Below are 27,559 nucleotides of genomic sequence, written 5' to 3'. Positions count from 1 at the left end.
GGATAAGTCATTTATGGGAGCGCTTAAGAATAAAATTAGATCGCTAACCAAGAATTACTTTCTATCGTAGCACTATACGGAAAACTGCGTATTTTTATATAGTTGTGAACGAGTTCTCGATAATTGTAAACTAAATGCGTAAAAAAGGAAGTGAAACAAGCAAAAAAACACTTCAAAACAGAACAAATGGAACAAGTTTAAAACTACTTTATTTGGTTCTCCATAAAATTATAATTTAATTTTTAACCACCAGGCTAAATTGATTCATGATTTAAGAACATCTTAGAGATACGCATTGCTTTCCAATGGAATACAGTGAACATGCCCCCGAGTGACCTGCTTTCTTTTATAGTATAAAAAATTCGTACCTTGATAATCTATTTAGGAAAGAAAGATCTGGTCATCAAGGAAACACTGTTAACTGAGAACAAACACTGCATGTCGTTACTCCATGTTCCTCAAACAGGCTCAAATGTTTTGGATGAACGCTAACTCAAAAAATAAATTCATAATTCTTGTGTGTCTTGTCCAGCTTCTGTCGAATACCTCACCCAAAATTCGCGATCCAGATAACGCGTTTACCAGTGTATAAAAACATGCACAGTTCGTACTGCATGCAATTTCTGTCTAGTGCTTACTGAGGTATTGTTTTGAGTAGAAACAAACAAGAAATTAGCCTTGATTTCTTGCGATCACTCTGGCATTGTCTGGCGCCTTTTCAACCAGGACTGACAGCAAGGTTCAAAGTATGGAATAAATATGAATATATTCAATTATCTCAATTATCTAAGAAATTTGAGCTGGTGATCTTAAGATTCTACTGCTATTCACCGCCGACTCGTCGTCGTGGACCCCATGCTTATGAACGGTATTGACGAATTTACTTATACGTAAAACGCGAGCTTTAATGATCAAACGAATTCCCCAATAAATAAATTTTACTTCTACTGCTAAATCTGATTGAATTTATATGGAATTTTTCAACTTTGCATTCTTGTACAATTTTAAGTGGTTTATCGGATAAGAGAGTGCTTCTCGATTATGCTCGACAAGTCAAATTTACGACAATACCCTGTTGCAGCTCTCGAAAAGTCAAAATTAGGTGAAAGAAACTTGCGGCTGTGTTAAGACAAAGGTGGAATTCATCAATGAATAGAAAATTTGTCCAATATCGATATTTCCTGTGAAGATCGTGCATATCAGATTTAAGAAAATAGTGTTCTGACTACGATGCCCTGTGCCGCGGATGGTAAATGCGATAATGACTAATTGTGATCTGCGGAGGCTGTTATTAGATCTCATAAGCCGGAGATTACAGCTTTTAACCCGTTCTTAGTTTTCTACCCTCTACTCAGGTTCACTTTATCGTGGCTCGTATTCTTAAAGAATCATAAAATTCCATGACTTTCCCAGGGACTGTTTCCCGAACCTTTTCCATGTCCTACGGATCGAGAAGTTGGCTTCAGAACATCGCGAAGACGTTCATGTAACGAATGCATTTTTCCTTAACAATCACAAAAATTCCTTTTTTAGTCATTTTCGTTAACTTTTCATGACCCACACTCAAATTTCAAGAATTTCCAGGTTTGGAACATGATTCTGAGAAATTCCACGACCTTCCAGACGTTCATGATCCGTGCAAACCCTGTATATCCTACCTATGTTGGCCTGACATATTCCGCAGTCTACTCACGACCTCAGTTCCTACTTGTTGTAGCCATTATTTATGATTTGAGCTAAAAATATTTCTGTTTAAGACTATAATCTAAGGACGCGTCCTCCGCAAGATCGACACGGTAAAAATTCTCTACTCAGTAGGTCAGGAGACATCCCGCCTTTATGAGCACCGTCTTCTGTAGGTCCTAACTGTTCTAAAATCTGTAGAATTTGACGAGCAGTTCCATCATTTTGATCTAACTCCACCTCATTTTGAAGTAGATTAAGTTCGTTTTCTGTCTCATCCACGCTTGAACTTTTCGACACATCAGTGTCGTCCCAGCTTTGACTGTTCGTTTCGCTTTCTAAGCTTAATTCCGCTCGCGGTACTACAACGTCGTCGTCATGTTGAGTACCAGAAATGACAGCTTCATGTTCGTGCGCCACCATCCGACTGTTTATAACGTTTTGTAACTGATGTTGCTGAATTCTGAGTTCTTTTCTTTCCTCCAGCATACGTTTGACCAATTCTTGCAGTTGGTTCATCTTATCCTGAAATCCAACAAGAGATAGCAGATGAAAAATGTTTGAGGGAGAGTTTCCCTGAAATTTGCAGGCACTGTTAAGAACTTCAAGTCACCCGTGCTAAGGGGCCGGAGGGGGGGGGGGGGGGGGGGCAGGCAGTGACAAGATTGGAATTAGAGCAAGAAAGATCGTACACTCTGAAGCTCATCCGTTGACTGAAGAAGAATGTTTTGATAACAGTTCTCAAGGATGTAGGACAGAGAAAATCTGCACACTCTATAAAAATTTACATCCTAGACCCTCACAAGAGGCGCAAGATTTCTCTTCGTCCAACTCGCAAATGATTGACATTTTTTTATAAGATCGAAATTGTGGAAAATGTGGAAAGATGTCTTTAGGATAGTATAAGGTTTACCCTGACGTCACCCGAAAGCTCTTGACAAGTTGGATGAATTTCCCGTTCTGTCGGCGTGAGGAAATAAATTCAACCTCTTGAGGCAAAAGTTTTATTTTCCCTGCTTCTTTTTATTTTAAGATTTCTATGTCTAAGCAGAGAAACATGCCTCCAGTAAAAGGACGCATCTTATATTTAGAGTCAGCGGGATAGATGAATAAACTATTTCTCAGCTGTTTTCACAATACTGTAGTTTCAACCATTCAGCTGATGAAAATAAAAGAGCCTGCCTATGAAATGATATCATTACGAGTTCAGAACTTAGAAACATTATTTATGTACCACAGACCTGCATGTTGGCCTTTTCGCTTGACAACTGAGCAATGATTTTCTCTCGATCTTTGTAATAAGACTTCAGAGCATTCCTCTGGGTTTGATAAAGAGTAATGTACTCCCCTACATACATTAAAGCCAAGAAACATGTCAGGTATTAGTTGAAGTTTGAAATGTAAAGTCAAAATTAAAGTCATCACAACATCAAAGTTTATACTCCACGGAGTCAGTGGGAAAATTGCACGTAAACATGACGACCTAAGACGTTGACGTTTTCTCGACTCGTTTAAGCTCTACATTTAATTGGCGCAAAAAGTGCTGCGTCTTTACTAAAATTGTTCCACAGTAAGCACAAGCAAACCGCGATAGAACAGAAAGGGTGGAGTGGGCGCTAGCTCTTCACATTCACCGGCTAAGTTTGTGGTATTTTGCATCGTGGTGAGAAAAATTAAGAGCTACGAGCAGTATTATGGGCAATGGGTTGGGACGAATTTTGCTGAGCAATTGCATTCCCCTGAGATTGTACTCAGCCTTGTCACTGTAAAATAGAAATCTTACAAGTACTCGGGCTTCAACACAAAAGCGCAACTTCCATCCTCACCACCCTGTCTGCCGTTGCATCACAAAACCAAATAACGATAATTATAATCAAAACAATCCAACGTCACCAGAGAAAGTAAATTCACAAGAGCTTCTTCATCCGGCCCTTCTCTCAATGAACTCATAGGAGGTACTCACCGATGGTCTCTGTTTCGTGGGACAGTTGTATGGTGACATGTTCAAGTTCCTGAATTCTCTCTATGAGGGACGCTTTTTCATTCATTAATTTCATGAACCGCGCCTGGAATAAATAGTCACCAAGGACATGGACAATAAACAAAGGGATATTCACTAAAATTGGAGGAAAATGCCGCAGTAGGGAGGATTAATTTTTGTTTTTTTTTTCTCTTTAAAGTCTTCGGGAGGATGATGAAAAAGTCGACAGTGCTGCAGAAAAATTGGGCTGTTGTCATCAAGCGATAGAAACTTCTTAGCGCAGTTTCCTTCCGAGGTGGCGGATGCTTTAAACAAAATAAATTTCGTTGTTGTCTTACAAGCAACAGGAACAGTAATAAAGAAAAAGTAACAATTGGGATCTGCTAATTTTCAACAACGGAAAAGTCTGAGTTCCCATGACTTCTGATAAAACATCTCCATTCATCGTCTAGGTTTAAATCGTTTTTAATTCTTTTGTCTTTCCACTTTGAGTATCGATCAGCTTTATAATTTATCGGCACATTACCTGCAATTTGCTGAAAGCCATCTTAATTGCTTCGTGTGACATATCTTTATCACTGAGCTGATCGAGTGGAATGTTGGGTAGCTCTGGCTCTTCCTTCCTCTCGATCTGATCCTTCTGTTTTTCAACTACAGCCTGCAGCAGTTGAATCTTCTGCTGCTGCTCATGAAGTTGTTGCTGAAACTGCTCTTGCACCTGTCACATGAGAAGATTCGTCACACAACAAGCAAAAAATTAATTTTCCAGTGTGCACTTAGAAATAATTTTAGACTACGTCATGCTGGTTCACTCTAGGTACCGAAATGCCATGCTAAACCTTGCAAGAAATAAGGTGATTGTCACGCTATGGGATGATCAATATCGGTCACGCATGATGACTGAATTACATAATTACGGCATTTTAGATATACTATTTCAAGCGGCTTTTTCTTGGGTCACATCAGTTTGGGTTCGTAGGTCAAGAACGCCTTCGAGAAAAGGAGCGTTTGAGATTCTAAGATTATGCGTGGTAAGAATTTTGTTGGAAAATCCCTTCATAAAACTTAGGCATAAAGATAACAATTCAAAATGAAGGAAATATAAACGGAAGTTTTAGCTTCACCAGTTACTCTCCAGACGCAACTAACGTGCAACTTCTTATCAAAATCTCCCAACAATTACCCAACACAGATGGCGCAGAGTCTGTCGGCGCAGACTCTGTGAGCAACACGCGACACCGGAATATCTTTGTTCACTGATTTCCACCGACTCGCGCAAAGAAATACGCTACGAAAGGAAGAAAGCTCGTGGGTAAAACCTTACGTACCTGTCTATATTGTTGTTGGAGCTGCTGTTTGAGCTGTAGTTCCAAGTGTTGTTGTAATCTCATGATGTCGTCTTCCTGCTGATCTTGCGTTCGATGTAAAATATCAGCCAGCTGGTCTCGCTCCATCTCAAGTTGTCGGATAGACGCAGACAATGAATCAACCTAAAAGAGGTGAAAACCGAGTCAATACAGCGGTCTAACCAATGCGAGGTTGGAGGTTGGAAGGAATGGGGGGGGGGGGGGGGGAAGGGGGAAAGGGGGAAGGGAGGAAGGGTGGAAGGGCTTGCTGGGAGGTCTACAGAGGCAATGCCATATGATTTCGCACAATTTGCTTATTTGCTTTGTTTCCTTCCCTCCCTCTTTTGGGCTGAGTATTTATTCCACACAGCAGTTTTATGTTGCCAGGCAGTAGCTTGGTTGCCATGGTGGGAATTGGTGAGAATGCTGCCCTCCTCTGTCACAACCTAAGGTATTGACCCTCTAATACTATTGGCTAGGTGCTGTAATAGGGGCAAGATGTAATTAAGACAAATTCACAGCCACGTCAATTGAGTGGTTTCACAAATAGTTTATAGAGGAGGAGGGGAGAGGAGAGGGGAAAGGGAGGAGAGGAGAGGGGAAAGGGAGGAGAGGAGAGGGGTGGGGAGAGGATCACAGGAGAGTTTGCTGAACTAACCCCGTTACTCTCTACTCAATATTTCATTAACAAATCGGGGGGTGGGCGCTTGCATATTACTTCCCCATTCACTCGTCCACTTTAAACTACACCTTATCCTCACCATGTCTTCTCTGCTGGTGTATTTGGATGGTGGGGGAGGGGGCGGGGAGCTGTTGTGAGGTGCCATATTCATATCCTCACTGGAGTCCGTGTCCAGAGGGCTCTCTCCTTCGCTCACGTCTCCGTTCATGTATGGAGATGACTCCTCCAAAGTATTCTTCGTGGCTTGTATCGAGGTCTCCTCAGGGGGAAGCTTCTTGATGTTAAAGGCGGCATCTCCGTTGTACACGTGACCTGCGTGAGTCACAGCTGGGTCATCTGAGTCATCTGAACCTGAGTATATATTAGTGTAACTCCATTAATTACCAATATCTTTTTTCTAATTCTCCCTTCTGGGTATTGCATATTTCCTGGTAAATCAGTTAGGAGAATTTAATGTCGATACAAGAAAACACCTTTACACTGATAAGTTTGTCTATTCTTACCACCTGCTTGGTGGATGATAAATTGATACAGTAAGGAGAAATTACATGTTGATATCTTCTGAGCGTTACAGGCTAATAATCCGTGCGATTTGCCAGGACTTGAAGAACTGAAAACTTCTTCTAATCTAAGTAACTCACTCCTCGACTAACACCATCATCATCACTGGCAATCTTGTTGCCATTCCTGTTATTGGTATTGCTTTTGACGCAATACCAAGTTATAAGCAAACTTATCTCTGACGAAGGGCTAACGCTCGAAACGTCAGCCTTTGAACTCTTTACGGTGGCCAATTTACGTTTTCAACTCAGTTGATAACACGAAATTACCCTGTTACACTCTCCCGCCGACGCAGCACCACAGTTTCTTTAGAAAATTACCCCCTTTATTTATAAATAAACTTACTCTCGCCTGGTGACGGTTCCATGCTGCTGTGGTTCTCTATACTGGATAACATTGCTTTCAGCTGAGAATTTTCGGTTGTTGCTATCCTGATCGATTCCTAAACGGAAACGGAGGTAATCATCATCTTAGTGCAAAGTCTCTATAAGAGACTTACTCGCAGAGCTTCCGGAGCTAATTTGCACGGTTTTAGGAACATAGAAAGACTAAGAGCAAAGCTACTCCCTCTGGATGCAATACTCGTCCACTGCAGGAAACCCCTTGACCTTCCCTTCCCGCTCGGTGCCAGTCCCTCTATAATATTATAAGTCAGTAAAAAAGCGTTCGATATAATCCTGAACTAGTAGAAACGAAAGCATATGATACACGATGTCATAAGCAGCCGACAACACGGGTAATACCGAATGACCAATTTCTTGTCATCAACAGCTTTCCGAACGCCATTGTGGACACTAACCAGTGCAGTCCAACGTCTTCCCTTTGCTCTGGATAAACAATACAAACTCAAAACTGGACGAAAATTTAAAAACCATTTACCGAATTTTGTTAGAAAAGTATTAGCCATGATCATTCCACGGGTCTTGAAGGTAGTATATTATTGAGTCACTTGGTTTTAGAAGCTTATTAACGAGAGCATTATGTGGATCTGTTACCTGGGCTAACTGCAGTTCTTGTCGTAAACTGTTAGTAAGTTCAGCCTCATTCCTGTACGTCTGACTGTCCTCATTCAAGAGGAACTAGAAGTGAAAACACAAACCGGTGAGTTTCAAGATAAACCAGATATGATGATGGTACCAGATTTTATGGCGAACTGTCAACTATAAGTTGATCAAACTAGATGAACTGCCGTAGACAATTTTCGGACAGTTCACTTTTCTATCATAAACCCTAATACAATGCAAACTGTAGCCTGCTGAGCAAGCGTAATTTTGGCGAGCGAGTTGCTCAGTATTTTCTTGATGAAAATTATAGCTGCCTTCTTTGATTTTTACACCAACGGAAGGCAGGGTGATGAAAGAGGTAATCAACACTAAAAAGGAAGGAGAGGGGAGGAGGTGGGGCAGTAGAAATCTTCTCGCCTTTCCCTTCCCCCACCGTTTACTCTAACTCTGAATCCAACGTGGCCGGTCGAATAAACGATCGCGAACTTGTAACGTTTACTCTCCCTAACAAGACGCCTGAACAATAGGCTAGGCAAACTGGGTTTTTATTTATTTTTTAAGTGCGTTACTAATTTCAGATGCCTTGAGGCATAAAATGTGCTGTAACACGACGTACCTGTTCAGTCAGCCTCGCCTCTGATTGGCTTAGCTCCTCCTTAAGAGTGGCCAATTCAAACTCTTTCTTGGCCAGCTACAAGTAAGAAGGAACAATTCTTTGTTACCTCTAATATTATTTTCTCACTGATAAACCACACTCTAGATGTTATGTCCTTTTTGAACTCAGGTACCAAATAAAGTTACTGAGAAGGAGAACGCCAATTAAGTACTTTGCAACAAACGTTGTTATAATGCTCCACACATCAAACGAAACTATTTCTCCTTTACCGCTGCGAGCTAGAGTTACAAGTTATTCCTTTTCTAAGTGTTTCTATAACTTGAACCGTGTGGGTCATGAGAATATTTCACCTGATCAACGAGAGAGAGGAATATCATAGTAAAAGAGAGTTACCTGTTCTCTGAGTGGCTCTGATGATCTATCGATTTCTCCACGAATAGCGGAAATTTCAAAGTCCTTCTGCTTGATCTGTGAATATTAATGTAAACATTTAAGGGACATAATTCACTGAGCACCAACTTCTGCTTTGAACGCGATTGAAGTCAAGTATTTGAAATGGCTTGAGCCAAATCAAATTAGTTCTGCTAGAAGGGACCGCCTCACATCGTCATGAGGAAGTGTAACCGAGGGGAACGGTAATACACAACACAGGAGTTGACAGAAATTACCACAGCTCAGGATAGCGTATAATCTTGTAATCAAGGTCAATATTTTTTAGATGTTTCATCATCGCTGTGATTGTACCAACAAACTCCCGTTACTGATTAGGTTCAGTTAAATGAAGTGGTGAGTCATCTTGAGAAAGAAAATAAGAAAAGCTCTCAACAATCGTGTTGGAATTCCGTAGAGTACGTTCCGGAACGAATTCTTCCTCATTGCTTCCCCCTTAGATCGTAAGTCCAAGGAAAAAAAACCACGAGAATTTGTATCAAACAGTACGTGGCTTAGCCTGGCTACGAAGATCTTTAGTAAATCTTTAATGTACTTTTAAAAGGTTTGACGAAACGATTTCTAGCAACACAGAACGGGTCCAAATTCATAGAAAAACGATTCCATAATAGTAGGGTTTGTTAACACACACACGATGTTCGACAATTTTAAAGGTGGGAGCCACGATGTGCAATTCACAAATAGCTGCTGTCTGTTTATCGCGAAAACTAATTATCAGTGTAAAGAATGTTGTAGCTCCTCGTTGTTCAAGTAGATCGCCAAAGATGGAAAAAAGATGGAAAAAAGACGGAATCAGCCATAAAATACGTCACAAGGGCCAGGTTGCTAAGCTGCTAAGCAGGATTCAAAATGGCAGCGGCCGTAGTCGAAGTCTTGAAGATAATTTTCACATAGGTAGGTTACTCTTGAATTGTGGCAAAGCGTTACAAACCTGATCAAGGAACGTTTGTGACGATACATCAAGTTCATCTCGGAGTGAAGATATCACACTCTCTCCTTTGATTACCTGTTAAGGAAGACAAAATGGCGGATGAGCTGTACCATTAAAAAAGATGGCCAATACAATGGAGCAAACTCACTAACCTCTTCTCTAAGGTTGTTGTTAGCAGTTTGCAGTTCTTCTGTAAGTGACTGAACCTCAGAATTCCTCACAAGGAGCTACATACAACAGAAGAATCAATAAGCGATTTGTGAAGTAGGCGAATCTCAAGTTTTTTATAAAAGATAATGTTTTTTCCTGGCTATGATTTGTTCTAATAGTGTTCTGAACATTTTCAGCACATGCACACAATATCGCTAGTGTCTACCAAGGACAGATCTCCTCATGTACTGAAACACTGATCGTAACAGCAGCTTGTACAAGTCAAAATATACCATTTACATATATTAACATTCGCGTCTCATTCAGGCCGCGTCTTGTGTAAACAGCGGTTCATTCGCCTCACAAAACAAAAAGAGCTCTATAGTCTCGCTAATTCTCTTTCCTTCCCTTACTACTGGATCCTAACGACACCCACCATTTGTTTGGACTCTTCCAGTTCAACTCCCATATCGCTCAGTTTTGTTGCGAGTTCCTTAGACATATGTTGCTCAGTTTCCAAACGTGTTGTGAGCTCCATGTTTTCTTGACTCTGTCAACCAACAAGTTTATACAAGTTCAGGTTCAAGCCTTTAAGCTTGTTCAGCTTATGCTCAGCGCGCTCTGGTGTACTTGATTGCCAAGCAACCCTTTAACTCCCAAGACTCTTTACCGTCTGTCATACAGTTCTTCTGATGTTAGTTTGGAGAATTTGGTATTGGATCAACTTACAATACCCTAATTGATATTTTTCTATATTCTCGTCACTTGTCAGCTTCATATTGTATTGATATTGTAAGGAGAAATTCAATCTTGGTCACTCATGGGAGTTAAAGGGTTAAAGGGGAGACAAAATGCAAAAAGGCGGTGCAAAGACTACCGCTTGAAAAAAATGATCACATCCTCATAACAGGCGGCATATATTTAGTTGAAAAAGCTGTCATGGAGTGACAAAAGTAGAAAAAGGCGGAACGAATGGAGGATTTAGTTCATATTTTAGAAGGTATGAGGAAACCAAAGGTTAAAAGAACTTTTTAATGACGTTAAGCATTATACAAATACATACCATTTTTATAAATCTCTCTTCCAATTCTTCCGTCTTGGTCTTTAAATCTTTATTCTGTTTCAAAGCCCTGTAAAGAACACGAATAAATAGCTGCAGCATGAAATTTGTGGTAAAAGTGGTGGATATTTACCTAGCCGCTTCCCGGCTAGGAAAATATCCACCACTTTTTACCTCTACATTATTTAGTCCGAGAAAATTCGATTTTGAACTTGACACTCAAGGCATTTAGACCTAAATAGGGAGGGGGTTCATAAACTTAATCATTAGTCATAGGTACTGATGTAAATATCAACAATTTCAAACTGGATTTTCTCACATAGTTTAGCTAGTGTGGAGTACCCGCTTTTCAGACCATTTACTGCCACTTATTCTCTTGCTTAGAAACTAACAAAATGAATTTCAAGCAGACAAGTGCTAAGAATGCAGAGAAATATCAATTAGGGGATTATAAGTTGATCCGATGCCAAATTCTCCGAACTAACATCATGAGAATTGTATGGCAGACAGAAAGGAAATCTTGGGAGTGAAAGGGGACATAAAAAAATGAGGTTTTCTGACCTGCTGATAGTCTCCTTGTCACTCTGAACACTTTCCAGGAGAGTAGCTTTATCAATAGACTCCTCACCCAGGCGGGCTACGGCTGTCTCTAGCTCCTGTATTCTCAGTAGATATTTCTCCTGCTCCCTAGGGAAGGCATAAATAAATCAACAATGTTTAATGCACCTTTTTCCACGACCGACAAACCTCAAGACCGAGAGCCACCAACAACTCTGAAGTATGATCTGTTGAACCCTAAAAGTCACAGAACATGTTTCCTTAAGAGGTCCGCAACGTGTTAGAAGGAAGCGAAAAACTCATTTCAGTGATGTGTATAGAACTTGAAAGATAGACTGCTGTTGAGGAGCGCAGTGGAAACAAGATGTCTTCTATGAGTAAAATGACAGTATCCTTTTGACCCCCCTGAAAAACATGTGGTCACTCTCCCTCCCCCGTCCAAAAAAAAGTTCCTCCGACCCTTGCAAGATGACTAGTCCCCAGGCTACTCCCCATTAGGAATTTCATGCACTGTCAAGACCTGAAGTTCTCTTCATGCACAGAGACATTTAAATACAGCACGATGGTACATTGCATTACAACACTTACCTTACGAGTCTTGAATTTTCTTTACCCTATAAAGAGACATAGAAATGAGTGCATCTAAAAAAACCTTTGTAATAATGTGCTAAAAGATCTGATGAAAACAGCACGTAAGGACAATAAGACTGTGTGGAAAATTCATACATTTGTATGGAAAAAGAAAACACTGGTCATCGATCGCATAGAGTTATTATTAGGGTGGGCGTAACCCTTAGAAAAGACTGTGACTGACAAAGTGACATTTCTCCAACCGGAGCAGGAATCATTACCAGGATCAAGTAATAAGTTGTTGTCACTCATTTGTTTGAAGTCTGATTCGTTGAAACTGATTAGTCAGTTTTGCTGTTCTGTTATGTATTGTAAGACTTAAACAGCGAAGTTCGGTTGTGAGTAGTCAGCTTCAATCTCTCGATAAGGTCAGTTTATTCTGTTGGTCTGTGTAAGTTAATGTAACAAATGAGTCATTTGAAATATCAGTATTACACAAATGGTTTTGACTTGGAAATGGGTATCGCCTAGTGAGGTTGATGCATGACAAAACGGAGACATTAATGAGTCTGAATAATGAGAAAATATTAGGGAATTGCTATGGCGCAAAAAAGAAAAAAAAAACTGGGTTAAAAAAGGGAGGCAATGCATGTACCTCTTGCTGTAAGTGTTCAGCCAGCCTCTGTTTATCCTCCACTAATCTCTCAATCTCTGCTGCGGCAAGCTGTGTTGATTCTACTTGCTGACTTGCTTCCTTGTCTCGCAGATCAGCTGCGTATAACAAGAAGAGGGAGCGCATGAACGTAAGTTTAAAACTGAATTGTGAACACAATAGATTTTTTGAAGTATTCGTTCGGGGACGAACTGTAGGCGAATGTGATTTGAAATTCTTTCAAAATAACGGTGTACATGTAGGTAAATGAACTTCACCCACTGCACTCATACTGACCCAATTCCTTCTGTAAACTCTGCACTGCATCTTGAAGTTCACTCTCCTTCGCAATCAAAAACCTCTTTTCTCTGTCATGTGACTCAACCTTCAAAAGAAAAAAAAAAAAAAGCAAAGTTATCATAAGTTATGCGCATGTTCATACTTGTTAGCATCCGTCTGTCTGGGAAGACAATGGAGTAGCGCCTGCATTTAGTCAGTCTGCGGTTCACTTGCAGTGTCTGCTGAGGCAGAGCAACACAGCGGTCAAACATTGATCATGTACATAAATTTTGGGCGCCCGCACGCCAATTTCCCGCGCCAAATTTCTAAGGAAACGTAAGAAATAACCGCTGTCTCGCTAAATAAGCGAAAGTAAATTGAAATTTTCATCGAAATCTGTAAAAGGAAACAAAAGTAAGGAAAAGGAAAACTCGAGACTTTTCAAACACAAAGCTTATTCAAGTACGGGTATCCTGTTGATTTAAAAGTCTGTTTTGGGCTTTGGCAAAAAGGTTATAAGCTTTGAAAACACCGTGACTTACTGGCTTGTGTAGTTGTTTGTAACTCGTGCGAGACAACTTGATTCTGACGGCCTGAAAGCGCGCCACCTATTCATTACAACGTTCGTATATGCGCAGACGTTCGACCGCGGCGTTAATAACACTAGATCACACAAAATTTAAAGGAGGACGAGGGCCAACCTTTTTGAAGGCATCATTTCCCTTTAACGTTGATTCGTGAAAAGTGTACAGCTTTGAAATTATTAGAGTTAATACTTTTAGGTAATAAGCTTTCAATAAATTTACGATTGAAAACTGGGAAACTAAAACCAAAACAATTACAAGAGCCAATCAAAACAGAGTTAAAATTCACACGTAGCCAATATTATTGAAAGCAAAGTTGTATCTACGGCAGCAAACCGAGAAAGTCAGAAAAGCAAGTCTGGATGGGGAAGGTTTTGCATCTGCCTGGTTAAAAGGGTGACAAGAGTTTCCAATACCAAACAAAGAGCGCAGTGAGAAGAAACGGGAGATTTGTTAATAAAGGAAATTTCTGACATGGCCGAGTGGCAGCGATGCTCTTCGACGCGGCAAAACATTAACAATAATTAGGCGAGACAACGAAGAGTAAAAATAAGAATTTACGAGGTTATTGTCAAAACTATCACAACTTGTTCGGGAAAAGTTTCGCCGGACCGGCAACGATGCACGCTGTTAGGATTTTCATCCCGTGAATACGACTAAAGGTAAGAAGCTTCAAGTCCAGTGAAAAATTAATCACGCGAAAATTCCTTTGTTTCCTCTTTTCGAGTGTCTCGAAACTCGTTATGAGCATCCGGACACTCGACTCGAACGTCTCGAAACTCGACTTAGGCCTTGATCCGCGACGTTTAGGAGGATCAAGTTTCGTGGTTATGTTAACTTACTCCTGAGCGGTAATGTGGTGCAAATTCCCGATAAAATCGTCATTAGGTTAGAAAATGCTCTCTCAAGAACCTGCATGTAAATACGTCTGCTATAAAAGCACTTCTTCGAAATTTAGGGGTAAATAAAGAGTGAAGTAAATGTTTTCAAAGCAACTGAACTGACCTCATCTGTCAAGGCTCTTAACTTTCTCTCATACTGGTCTACTTCTTCTGCGTGCTGTTGTAGGAGTTCTCCTTTATCTGTTGCAATTCTTTGTACAGTACTATTAACCTTTGATGACAAGGGAAAAAATATACAATAGTCAGAATAACATCCCCATATCTGGTCCACAACAATTTTTCTTGGTTCCAGTACAGTAAATACCACAATTTTTTTGCTGTTGATGGTATCCTACATCTTAATATTATGCAGAAGTTGTGATTTTAAGCATCAAAATATTATCTAGTTTGTACTATTCCTTTATTCGACCAACTGAAAATGAACTAATATACAGTGCAGCTTACCTGTTCTAATCTACTCTCAAGTTCGGTTTTCTCGCTTTGTAATTGCTCAATTAACTGGTGGCTTGCTGAAGAGTTTGGCTCTCCTGAAAGCTTTACAAAAGGGACAAAGGCAAAGTTAAATGATCGGTCACCCCCTCTAGCAACTGGCAGTTAGAAAAAAAAAAAATATATATATATAAATATTTTAAGAGGAAAAAAGGACGCAACTACATTTTCCCGACAAGCCTGTTTCGTGAATCGCTTCACTCTTCAGGGGTTTAAGTTGCGTCCTTTTTTCCTCTTAAAATATTTATTCCGCTCTGCTTCAACGTATTGAGCACTGTTCCACGCGAAAATCGACTTGCAGACTCCCTTTATATAATTTATATAAATATATATATATACACATACACCCCCCTTAGCAAATGGTAGTTAAAAAAAATATATGTATATATTGTATTGAAAACAACCGGCATCATATACCATTTGAAAGCTATTGATTTTCAAATAAAAAAATTACATCGGTAAAAGTTTTCAAGTAGAATGAACTAACTTCAGAATGTACAATGAAAAGATTGACCTTTCAACTCCCATGAGTAACCAAGACAGAATTTCCTCTTAAAATATAATATGATGAGAATTAAGAAGAATACAAATTAGGGGATTATTAGGTGATCCAATACCTAATTCTCCAAACTGACACCTGGGGAATTGTTTGGCAGATAGTGAGGAGAAGTACTAGTGACATCTTGGGAGTAACAGAATTCACACCAAATTCTCAGAGCTAAAATATCAATCCTCAGGTCCTTAAAATCAGTATGCATAGTCTTCATACTGTTCTTTATACATTTACAATAGTACTGACAAGGAGAAATTGTCTTGCAATTAAGAGTTTCTTTAGTTCATGATCATTTCCTTTATTCTCATGACTTTGATGTGCAATTCTAGGGTGATATTGTAAGGAGAAATTAGATGCTTGTCACTCTTGAGGGTCATAAGGATAAGGAATGCCAGGCAGACAGTAAGGAGAAATGATATTGCCATCTTAAAGTGAAAAAATTAATCAATGTGAGAAATTGAGAGGACAAACCTGCTGAACCACAAGTTGAGCCTGTTTCAACTTAAATGATAATTCTGATTCAGTCTTGCTCAAATCTTCACACTCAGAAACCTAGAAGGTTGAGATCAAAACAAAATAATGAATACCTCATTTACCAAAGAGTTTTTATTTTGCTAGCCTTATTAACCCTTTCAAACCTAAGATTAATAATAGTAATTGAGTGGAGTACAATTTGGCCCAAAATCAAATGCATTATTTCAAAATCAAACAAGTGCACAGCATGAGTTTGATTTGAAATCACAAGTATGATTTCAGACCAAAATCGCATGGCACAAAGTTCAATTACTATTTTGTTACATCACAAAATTCAGTGGCTCAGATACTGGATTTCCTAGTCTATACAAATGTTTTGTTGATCCAGTAGTGAGCTGATTTGTAGAAATTTGAAAGCAAAGTTGTTTTTCATTTTCCTGCAGTTTCATTGGTGTCTTTAAACAACCAATTATTGGTTGTTCCATCTCAGTGAAGCTTCCTAGTTGGCCAGGAAAAAGATGCAATTTATACCAAAAAAATGGTGCAATTTGCAAAAAACCAATGGGAGCCAAGCAGATTACAAGGACCACCAGTGATTTCAAAATGGATGCAATAAATGTTCATTCCCAGCACTGTCTATCATCTATTTTTCATAAATTTTGCTTTTGCTAAATCAAACAATATCCCAGGCTTGATTACCAGTCACTGTTTGGGAATATGAGCCTGTGCTCCTCCCTTCGAGTAAATACTGGACACTGGAGGAAATTGTGGAGGAAATTGTGGAGGAAATTGCGGAGGAAATTGTGGAGGAAATTGTGGAGGAAATTGTGGAGGAAATTGTGGAGGAAATTGTGAAGGAAATTGTGGAGGAAATTGTGGAGGAAATTGTGAAGGAAATTGTGGAGGAAATTGTGGAGGAAATTGTGGAGGAAATTGTGAAGGAAATTGTGGAGGAAATGGTGGAGGAAATTGTGGAGGAAATAGTGGAGGAAATTGTGGAGGAAATTGTGGAGGAAATTGTGGGGGAAATTGTGGAGGAAATTGTGGAGGAAATTGTGGGGGAAATTAAGCCTAACAATATTCCTAACTGATCTTTTTCTTTCTTCTCAACACCTTTCTGCTTGAAATGTATTGATAATGTAAAGAGAAGCTCCTTATTAGTCATTCCCTTGTTTGGTCAATCTTGGGAGTGAAGGGGTTTACTTTCTCACTCTCAGGAGCATTCAATAAATTGCACATAATTTCTCTTTATAATATCAACACAATTTTGAACAGAAAGGTGAGAGGAAGAAAGAAAATGTGAACTAAGAAATAGTTCTTTCATGTAAAATTTTCAGAGCAACAGTGATAAAGTATGAAAAACAGCAAAGAGAACTGATATCGAAACACGAGAACATGTCTAGGAGTCTACAGAGAAACAAACATGTAAATGAATGTAAGTGTCTGGATCAGCAAGACATAATGTGTTCCAATAAAAGACTTTAAAAGTTGCAATCTTTTAAGTAAATGCACTTGTAACATCAAAGAGAAAATTCCTGAACATACGATAGAAGAGCTAAACTTTGATTTGTTTGCTCCTCTCACAGTTTTGAGCCTCTTTAAACTTGAATCTAACTGGATTCTCAGTCTTGCGGGACTGAGAGTTGTTGTTCAAGTTTTAAGTGACAAAATATTTTTTACTCTATGATCTGTTATAGTGTGTAATGTAGCGATGTGTCAAGTTGAATGGGTTTATTACTGTAGTTCACAATGCTGCCTTGGGACAAACCTTGGATTCTAACTTCACTCTAAGCTCAGCATTTTGTTGTAAAAGTTCTTCCTTTTCTTGACTGAAACCAGAAACACCCCAGAGCATACAAACAATAAATTAGTGGAAGTCCATAAATCAGTGCAGTTCATAAAAATATTCAAACACCCCAAGAAAGAGAAAATTGCAAAGGGCTAAAAAAAAATAACACAAGTCTGGGGTGGGGTTTCATAAAATAATTCAGCAATCACAAGGATATGAAAAGGAGAATATAGGAAGTAAAGAGGCTTACATTTTTTCAATATGTGGAAAAGTAAATAATATGATTATATCATTATGTAGACATGAAACTCAAAGAAAAATTATCTAAATTATCTGTAGTTTATTTAAAGAAGTTTTCTGGAGGTGAGTGTTACATTAAAATATAATATCAAGCCTAACAGTATTTTCTGGAACATCATACTACCCTGTTACGCAGATGCTACGCATGGAAAACACATCTATGGAATCATGTCTATCTTTTTAGTAGGACTGCGAAGTAACATCATGCATAACAAACCTCCACGTACAAATTAGTCATAGGGAAACTTACTTTTGCGTGTAATTAGCTGTCTGATATTTATCTCTTTCTTGCCGAAGTTGCTTCACGTCCTGTTAGAAAATATGATTGCTTGATTACAGGAATACTTTGGTGGAGCCATAACAAATTTTGCAAAGTTGCAAATGTTAACATATGACTGCTTTCCTTTCTTTTTCTTCCTTTCTTCTTGCATGTTTCCCATCCTACAATGGTTGAGCTAGTTACAAGTAATTTCCCTGTTTTTTTCTTCAAAGATCCAATAATATGACCCCATTCTCACCCACAACCCAACAATCATTCAAGATTTCATATCAGTGCACAACTTGCATTCCAATCAGCTGCAATCTGCAGCATGCAACTATTTCTGGACCAGTCTACCACATTGCATAAGTCCTTTATACTAAGGTCTTTCTGAGATGTCCTTCAATAAAAGCGCATCAGGGCTGTTTAGGTCATACAATGAACTATTGCAATCAAGGCTTGGATAGGTTGCAGAGTACAGTGTATCACAAACATAAATTCATCTGGTTGTAATGGTTATATTGAAGGATAAAACAAAAAACTGATATATTTTAAATTGGATAAACTTACATCTTCATACTTTTCACAGGTTGCAGTGACATTTGCTAAATTTTTCTCAAGCTCAGCTGCTTTTTGTCGAACAGTTTGTAACCTGCTTGTTAGTTCTGTGTTTTCACCTGAGATGGAATGAAGAAAAGAGGCTTTGATTGAATCAACAGTAGAAATACAGAAATCAAATGAAGTAAATGTTCTAAGCCAGGGAGAAACAGTTGAATTTACAGCCTGATTATCCTAATTATCCAGTAATGTAATGGTAGTCCTTAAAATTTTGTTTCTCTATGACAGTACTCCATGTATTCCAATCTAATTCAGATTATAATAAAGATTTCTAGTATCTCAACTGTTATAAGTTTGGTTTTGTCAAAATTGAGTTCGTTAGTTTGGCCACGATGTCAAGAGGGAACAAAATCAGCTCATTGAAACATGTTGGGATGATGATGACAATTGAAAAAAACCAATGACAGTGTGTCACTTAAATAGTGACCCAAAATCTATGAATTCCTACACTGACTACAATAGTAGCATGGCAGTTGAAACATGGTGCTATCCCGAGTCAAACAAACTAACAGTTCAATAATCATTTATGTTACTGACTGCAAGACTCAGGCAGCATGCGCTGGTGGTGATTGGTTGCTGCATTTGAATGCCAGACAATTACTTCCTTAACTCTGACAATGATCTCCACTAAGATTGTAAAAAAAATAAATGGTCTTGTTCACTTTCAATAGTCTTTTCACCCTTAACTCCCATGAGTGGACAGAATTTCTCCTTACAACATCAATACAATATCAAGTAGAAGAGTGATGAGAATAAAGAAAAATATCAATTAGGAGATTATTGGTTGATCCAATGCCAAATCTCTGAAGCAACAGTAAAATAATTGTATAGCAGACTTTAAGGAGAATTACTGATGAGATCTTGGGAGTGAGGACTAAGTGAGGACTGGTTAAGGACTACCATCATCCACACCACCAGATAACATACTTAGCAAGGCAGAAAAATAAAAAATAGAAAAAGAAAAACAAGAAGTTTGAACAGTGAGTTAAAGATAAGGCAGAAGAGAAAAACCACAAGAATGACAACTTTATGTATACTTAAGTGCGTTCCTAAAATGCAGCTGTAAGTAAGTCATCATTGGATCCAAACAGAACATGCTGCCTTTTACTATAGACACATACACGTAGTATGCATGTCATTTAACAAACCAAACCTAGAGATCCCTCCACAATATGCAAAATAATTTCTAATCACCTTTCACCATCTTGAAAGTGAACAATCATTGGGTGCAAAGTGCACAAAGCTGGAAATTATGCATTTGCATTTGAAAATACAGCATCAAGTCCTGTGGCACAGGCCTAAGTTACATTCAAGTTTACAATTATCATCTCTATTCAGTGTAATCACAAGCAACCTACTTTGTTTGATTTCATATTTCCTCTGCAGTTGTGACACAGAGCTCTGAAGCTCCTGTTTCTCTCCCACTAGAATACCTATTGTCTGAATATGAACCTGGATGAAAACAAGAGCACAGCTTTAAAAAATACTGTACAAAAATACAACAACAAAAAAAGGAAGTGAATCACAAACTATTTACTAATCAACAAATTCAAAACAGAATCTACACATTGAAGGATTTTCATCCAAAAGCAATCATCTGATTATCACTTCAGTAGGTTGTACTTTGAAATTTCAACGTTTAAGAGGATATGACAATAACAGAGGTTGACAAAATATAAGAACGGATTCAGAAACCAACATACACTATATCTCTTCCATAATTGCTTATAATGATCAGGCATAGACATGTAGAAGCTATTAATTTTACAGATAGAAGCAAAGGCTAATGACCATCTACATCTGGCTTTGACACCTCTCATCAGGAGCATATTTCAATGGCCATATCTGTTGCTAAGAGAAACATCTTCATGCGCAATATTTCACAGCAATAATTAAAAATAGTTTATAGATTTCTTCAGTTTTTTTAATATTTATTTATTTTACATGTTAAAATGACATATACATGTATTTCTTCAATTCTCACCTCAAGCTGTTCTTTCAGTGACCTCTGTTCCAAAAGCTGTTTGCTTGCTAATTCTGTTCTTTCCTAAAGGAAAGTTGATATGGATCATGCCTAAAATTTTTAACAGCTACAAGTACATGAAATTCACAGTTTTTTTTTTTTTTTTAAAGAATTTAAGCAGTGTTCTCCAGAGACACAGATGGTCGGCATTTTCCATCACCACTTGTTTCAATACTACAGACTACTTTGATTTATCAAAGCAATAACAAAAATACCTATCTTGATCAGAAATAAATTTTAACCTATCCAGTTAGCATTTGTTCATGCATATGGCTGGCTGCAAAACAATTTCTGGAAAAGGTTGTTGCAGTACATGTATAAGAGCAGGATACAGCGTGTACATGTAAATCAGTAAATCCAAAAGTAATACATCCCAGAAGAAAAGAAATAGAAGGCAAAGAATCATGCTTTGCTTTGTTATACACACTGATTACCTTATCCATCATTGCATTTAACTATAAATTTAGTATTGTACATCAAGCACACAGATCATGGCCACTCAGTAATCAAATAGTTTATGTATAACTGCACATATATCCACAGGTATTATATCATTAACTTTAAAAATTTAATTTTTGATACTCTTACTCGTTTTATCTGTTCCTGAAACTGTATTATTTGTCTTCTCTGCAATACAATAAGGATATAAAAAATAAAACAATATGAAAGGGAAAAACAAATGTAAGAGTAAATCGAACAAAACAAATAAAACCCTTGAAATGTTTAAGGAATGCTGAACTACTTGTTTACTCTAACACTTTTATGTACAGTACAATTTGAACCATTTCAACGAGACTTGTAGCTCACTTTTGAATAAAATCATTACAAATTTTTCATGGTGCAATTTCTTCAATTGCTGCATCTCAACAGATATTTTAATATGTACAAGTTACCTGTTCGTTAACTTGACTGTTTAGTTGTTCATTGGATCTCTTATAAGACTGTACTCTATCTTCAAGCTCATGGTTTCTACTCTGAAAATCATGAGAGAAAGAAGTGTTGCAATACATGTAAACAACTTTCCTTTGAACTAAAAGTAGGTTGCTTTTGAAATTTTAATCATCATTATCCTACAGTACAAAGATCAAGTAACTACCTATTTCAAAAACTTGTTGACCAGTAAGGGAATAATTCCTAATTAATACAGTACACCTGAACATGAAGAACTACAGTACACACATTGACTTTATAAGTTTTAAGCTAGTATGGGGTTGAAGTCACCCATGTAGAAAAAAAAATGAATGGTACTAAGAAGTATATAGAGTCTGTTCATCAAACAGCAAAACCTACCCTCAAATATCGCACCTTTTATAAACTGGACAATAGTGTACTGATTGAATAAACTATCCCTTAATTGAATTGCAGATACTTACAACTCTTAACTCACAAATCAACTAAACAACATGTGTCGGAAAAATCACACATATATATACAGGTTACTTGATGATGATGCAAAACCATTAAATTAAGTTAAAATCAATAATGTCCTGAACAAACAAAACCTATCAACTTGTGACAAATTGATATACAACATGACTGCTTGTGACATGATTCTACAACACCAGTAAGAGAAATTCACAAATACAGTATTCTTGAGTAATGATTGTGACAGGAATAGAAACAAAAAGAATGAAAGAAAACAAAAGTCAAATCAACTTAATAATTGCATTTGGGTGAAATTGGCTTTTTGATAAAAGTATGAGCATGAAAATTTAAACTGAACTGCAGGAGCTACACAGTTCAAAACATTTTCAAATAGAAGCAGACTCACACACCTCAAGAGACTTGATTTCATGAAAAAGTGGATCTTCACCATTGATATAGTGATCCTACCAAGAGAACATCACAGTTCATGAAAATATATCACTTTAAGTTAAAACCATACACACTGAGTAATACCTGTACAGTAATGTTTGGATATTGCAACCATAGAATGATATTCCAAGTATTTCTTTCTAATGAATAGTTTCAATAAAGTTACCATGCCCTATATAATTATTTGCAGTTCAAAGCTTTTAGAATTCTACATCACTTATAATAAGCAACTGTTGCACGAGGTTAGGCATGATATCATGAATAATAGCAAAACAGGGTCTGAGTTATCTGCCTCAGTCTTCAGCTTTGGCAGATGACAAAGACATGGGGTTTGATCATTCAAATTATCTTGAAGAAACCAACTGACAAATGCATATCTGCTGCAAATATTGAATTATATGCCAACTTCACATGCTTTTGTATACTGATTAATTAAAATACTCTGCTCTTGACCAATCAAATTTTCCATACTAAGTCCAATCAGATCAGCAAATTGCCTTGTAGTACTTTTTTAGTAATTTATGTAAATTTTTGTTGGCAAAGTTTTACTAGTTACCATGGCAATGGCAAAATCTTTGCATTCTACAAAAAAAAAAACTGTAGTATACATGCACTAGTTACTACTTTGCACAGTAGTATCACTAAATCAGAAGTCAATTTTCCTCACCTGGCTGACTGTAAGTCCATTTATTTGTGAACACTGAGAAACAAATCATAAAATTTCAAAGACATTAGCATTTCATTTTGCAGAGCTAAATCATGTACTCTATGGGTAAAACAAATTATATTTACAGCTTAATTTGAAGACATTGTACACACATACACACATGTAGGTACATGTTAGTACTTACGAGTTGTTTTATTTTTTCAGTGGTTGAGTATTCTCTGCAAAATAAAAGATTACCATAGTTTGTTGGTGACAATCAGAAATCCCACAGTATTACAAGGATAAAGTTATGGAAGGAAAAACCCTCTCATGTTTTTGGTAAGAAAGTGCAATTCCCCAAAAACATTTGCTGCCACCATGAGAAGCTCATGGCATGAGTGTACATAAAAACTGGAGTTTTAAGAGCAGAAGGGTGCAGGGCAAATGATGCCATCTCTTGGTCAGGTTAAGCATACATGTAATACTTTCTCTTTGTGCTTGTTTCACATTTAACCAGGGTTTAAAGGGAGTATTTTCTTTTCCTTCTTTCTTTTTTTTCTCCTAACTACCTCCTGCACAACAGCATTTGGAAACAAGGGACTAAAACTGTTAGATCTTTCTGCTTAGGTTTTCTCATATCCCAGGTCATGTGACCAGTTTTCCGTATTTCCATTGTACACGAGGTTGAAGTTTGTGATAAAAAAAACCACCATCTTGATCTTTGTCCTTAGTTTTTTTTGGACTGTGGACTAATACATTTCAAAAACAGTACACCAGGGAGAAAATTATAGGAGACAAATACATGTAAAATACACAGGATACATGCTCACAAATTAACTTTTATGGAAAGTTAATTTGAGAAAAAGGCTTTTTCCACATACCTGTCATTTGAACCAGATGGAAGAGGATGATTAACAGCTCCACCAACCAATTCCTTAAAGAGAGCAGGCAAATCCTGATCAGTAATAATGTCTTTTCTCCTTACTTCTGTACTGGGTAATGCATTAAAATTTTGAAAAGTTTCATGTTGGTCACTACTGGGAATTTAAGAAAGGTTAACATTTACCTACTGTCTGTTTGTCTAGATGCATTTAATCATATCAAAAATTTTTATGAGTAATAAAGATGAACTAACTTGTGGTTGATTGCTGAGCTCCTCTGAAAGATGTGTTCTGTGAATAAAAAACAAATAGTTAATCAACAATCTCCTGGCTTTCTTGCTTAACACTCTTCCAAGATGTTGGTAAGTCTATCAGCAGACAAAACATTTTTATGAAAATCAATTGAGATCTGAAATCTGAGGTCAGGATAGATGATTTTGGATCATGAACCCCATCCAAAATGACTAAATGTCATCCCTTCTTTAAATTAAATTGTTAGGGGGAAGCCTCAACTGAAGGATCAAGTTGCCATTAAATTGATGAAAATGTCTCTTTTTATGAAGATTCCTCTGTCAGTAACAAAATGTATAAAACCTGAAACAGATACAAGTAATATTGATGTTTGAATTTCCTGTTCAGCACTGTATTGATAGTATAATGTGATACCCTTGGAAAAAGAATCCACAAAAATAAAACTTTCAATAGAAAATCCAATTGCTCTTCATGATGATACTGTAACATTAAAACCAGTTTTCTCTCTTTATAAAAAAAAAATCATCACAGCTTACTTTTAGGTAAGAGATTTAGCAAATCTCTGAAAGGCCAATTCATTCTGTAACTGGGAGACTACTGCTTCTACACTGAAGACAATCTTAACTGGGTGAGTTGGCATAATTACGATGTATAAGTACATTAGCTACAAAACCTGAAATAAAACAGTCTACTTTGCAGCCACATCCATAAACTTTATTATAATTACACTTTACATACCCATTTACAGGTAATAATGGTGGGTTGAGATGATTTACCTTTGAAAAAAACAAAACAGAACAAATATGAGTAAGTACACTTTTTCAACAATATTCCTTACAAATGTTTGCAAAAAGACTCAGTGGTTTATTTAACCTATATAGACTGTACAAAACATAATATATGTGTACAACAAAGCTATGCCTATTTCATGTGTGGTTACCCTTTTATTCACCACTGAAAGACAACAAATGAATCATTTCATCTGTGTAAATAGTTAAGTTTCAGTGTGGTAATACAGGTGAATTGATGATATGGAGAGATACATATAAATAACATGACATGTGCTAGCTGAAATAAATTTCAACACTTTTCTAATTTTACATGAAGTTAAATCGAAGTCACCTTGAAACACTTTGGATTTTCTAAAGCTGACATTTTGATGGTTAGTACCCCTTTGTCAGAGTGCTGACGAAGGGCTGATACTCGAACATCAGTATTAGAAACTCTTTACAGTGGCCAATTTACATAATTATGATCTCAGTTCATACAACCAAAATTATCTTGTAAACCTCCTCCTCCGTCCACCCCCCTGCTCTAGTGGAAAGGTGATAACAACAGTATATTTACATATAATGTTTAGGTGAAATTCCTCAGCAATTTATATTTTTTTGAACTTCCAAGATCTAATTAGTAATTCTCCTTACTGTTCACCATACATTTCTGATTATATTAGTTCTAAGAATCTGGTACTGGATCAACTAATAATAGTATACCATATTTATTTGATTAAGTGCCCACCTCAAATAAACACCTCATTTTAGGGCAGAAATATTAAATAAATGCTGCCCTTGAATAATAGACTCAAAATGCACACAGCAATCAATGCTTCGATCGCCGTTGGAAATTTTTGGTGAACCAGACACAAATCCTATTGAATGTACCAGTTGTGATGTTGAGAAAGCATACCTGACATTAGATCTTTATTCACTTTTATTACCTTCACGTATTAACATGCAGATTGTGAAATTGAAAATGATATAAAAAATGATTTTTTAGACAAGCACTGAGACATGTTTCTGTTTTTTAAAATTAAAATGGTCAGTTACCATACTATTGTTTTTGTTTGCAAGAAATAAATTGGATTTTAAATAAATGCCTCCCTCGTATAAATGCCACCCTTCAATAAACACTGCACTTTTAACTGAATAAATACGGTACCCTCATGGATGTTTCCATTGGTCTCATCATTGGAATTTAACAACTAAACTGCAGATCTTTTCAAGTAACTAGGATTACTTTATAGGGGGTAAGTTTCTAAAGAAACTGTGGTGCTGCATTAGTGGGGTAATTTAGTTTAGGTCAGGTAATTTAATGTTAACAACTGAGTTGAAAATGTAAATTGGCCACCAAGAATAAAAAAGCTGATGTTTCGAGTGTTAGCCCTTCGTCAGAGTGATTTAAAACGTCAGCTTTTTTACCCTTTATGGTGGCCAATTTACGTTTTCAACTCAGTTGTTAACACTAAATTACCTAAGATTACTTTAAGGTTCAAATGGACAACATTTACAAACAACTACCATGCAAAAAGGGGTAAATCCCTTTAGATCAAAATGTATATGTCAGATAATTACCTCTGGGAGGTATAAATTGCTATGCTCTTATTTAGCTTCTGGCAGATTATAACTAGTTATGATACTTCAGATACTTGAAAACAATTTTACTGATATGATATTGTGAATGAAAATTTGGCAATATCCACCCGTGGATTGCTGGTCAATGCAGATTTTTATGGTTAGTGCATGGCTGTACATTTATTTTACTATTAAAAATGACTAATTTTCAGACAATTTACAACAAACACTGAAATTCAAATTTAAATAGCTCAATTATTCATTCAGTAAGCAAGATCACTAGGGTAATAAATTTAAAACTAAAGTATTTACAAAAGTACGTTCACTTAGAAGTCAGCTAACCTGTAGTTCTGATCTGAAATTTTGTTCAAACGAAAAGGAACCCAAATATATTCAATTTGGGCGAGGGCAGACCACTTTTTACCGAAAATTCGAGCAGCTAAATCATAAACCAACCAGAAAACGCCAAATCGCCCCAAGGTGGTATCAGCTGAGACTGTATATAAACAATGTCTGAATGAAACAAGCTTTGCTTTCGTGTACCTGGCCCAAGGAAAACGAGCAAGATTGGAAGGCATAAATTCAGATAACTTAAAAAGTAAACTACAAATAATTAGTCAGTGGATAGTAACTGACTGAGTGAGCGTGAATATCTTCTAAACTGAAGGACAAACTTCCACATTAACGCTACAAAACCCAAACACTTTTTAAAACACACTCTTAGTAACTATAGAGCCTACCGATCTAAAAGGATCTGTGTGTGCGAAGAAGAAAAAGACACGCACGAAAGATTTATACTAACATTTTCGTTTGCTGTTGACAAGTTCCCTCCGGATTCTGATGAACTCGGTGAATAATTCGACGAGCAATCTACACTATGTTTCACATCCTTTACCAGCGGACTCGAGGAAGGAGTCCGTTTTTGTTGAAATTTCTTGAGCTACAAGGCATAAGAGAGAAATCAAACCTCACGACCATGAATTAAAATGTAGTTTTTTCCCGATGAAAACAATTGCAATAATGTTGTACCTTTTTCCTGGCCGCGGCCAGCTTTTCTTCCCGACCACTATCAGCCATTTACAAGTTCACGACATTTTGCC

At 37.3% G+C, this 27,559-nt stretch overlaps 1 protein-coding gene across 1 annotated transcript; it reads right to left on the bottom strand.

The window, feature by feature from the left end:
- Window positions 1-192: 192 nt before the first annotated feature.
- LOC131779363 (golgin subfamily A member 2) lies at window positions 193-27,559 on the bottom strand. Its single transcript, XM_059095907.2, has 36 exons — window positions 27,489-27,559; window positions 27,262-27,399; window positions 24,847-24,884; window positions 24,111-24,147; window positions 23,857-23,909; window positions 23,181-23,214; window positions 22,997-23,029; window positions 22,290-22,343; window positions 21,408-21,488; window positions 21,103-21,141; window positions 20,476-20,538; window positions 19,850-19,943; window positions 18,444-18,550; window positions 17,865-17,923; window positions 17,294-17,354; window positions 15,523-15,603; window positions 14,454-14,543; window positions 14,113-14,220; window positions 12,542-12,629; window positions 12,248-12,363; window positions 11,611-11,636; window positions 11,026-11,151; window positions 10,468-10,534; window positions 9,841-9,954; window positions 9,407-9,481; window positions 9,255-9,329; window positions 8,267-8,341; window positions 7,874-7,948; window positions 7,249-7,332; window positions 6,599-6,695; window positions 5,772-6,043; window positions 4,993-5,154; window positions 4,191-4,382; window positions 3,647-3,749; window positions 2,925-3,031; window positions 193-2,208 (listed from the first exon to the last, which is right to left on the bottom strand). The coding sequence occupies exons 1-36, from the start codon at window positions 27,534-27,536 to the stop codon at window positions 1,759-1,761; spliced, it is 3,522 nt and encodes a 1,173-aa protein (XP_058951890.2). The 5' UTR covers window positions 27,537-27,559; the 3' UTR covers window positions 193-1,758.

Source organism: Pocillopora verrucosa, chromosome 4, assembly GCF_036669915.1.
Source record: "Pocillopora verrucosa isolate sample1 chromosome 4, ASM3666991v2, whole genome shotgun sequence".
NCBI lineage: Eukaryota > Metazoa > Cnidaria > Anthozoa > Scleractinia > Pocilloporidae > Pocillopora > Pocillopora verrucosa.
The sequence above is the reverse complement of the archived record's forward strand: the minus strand, read 5'-3'. Positions and strand labels throughout refer to the sequence as shown.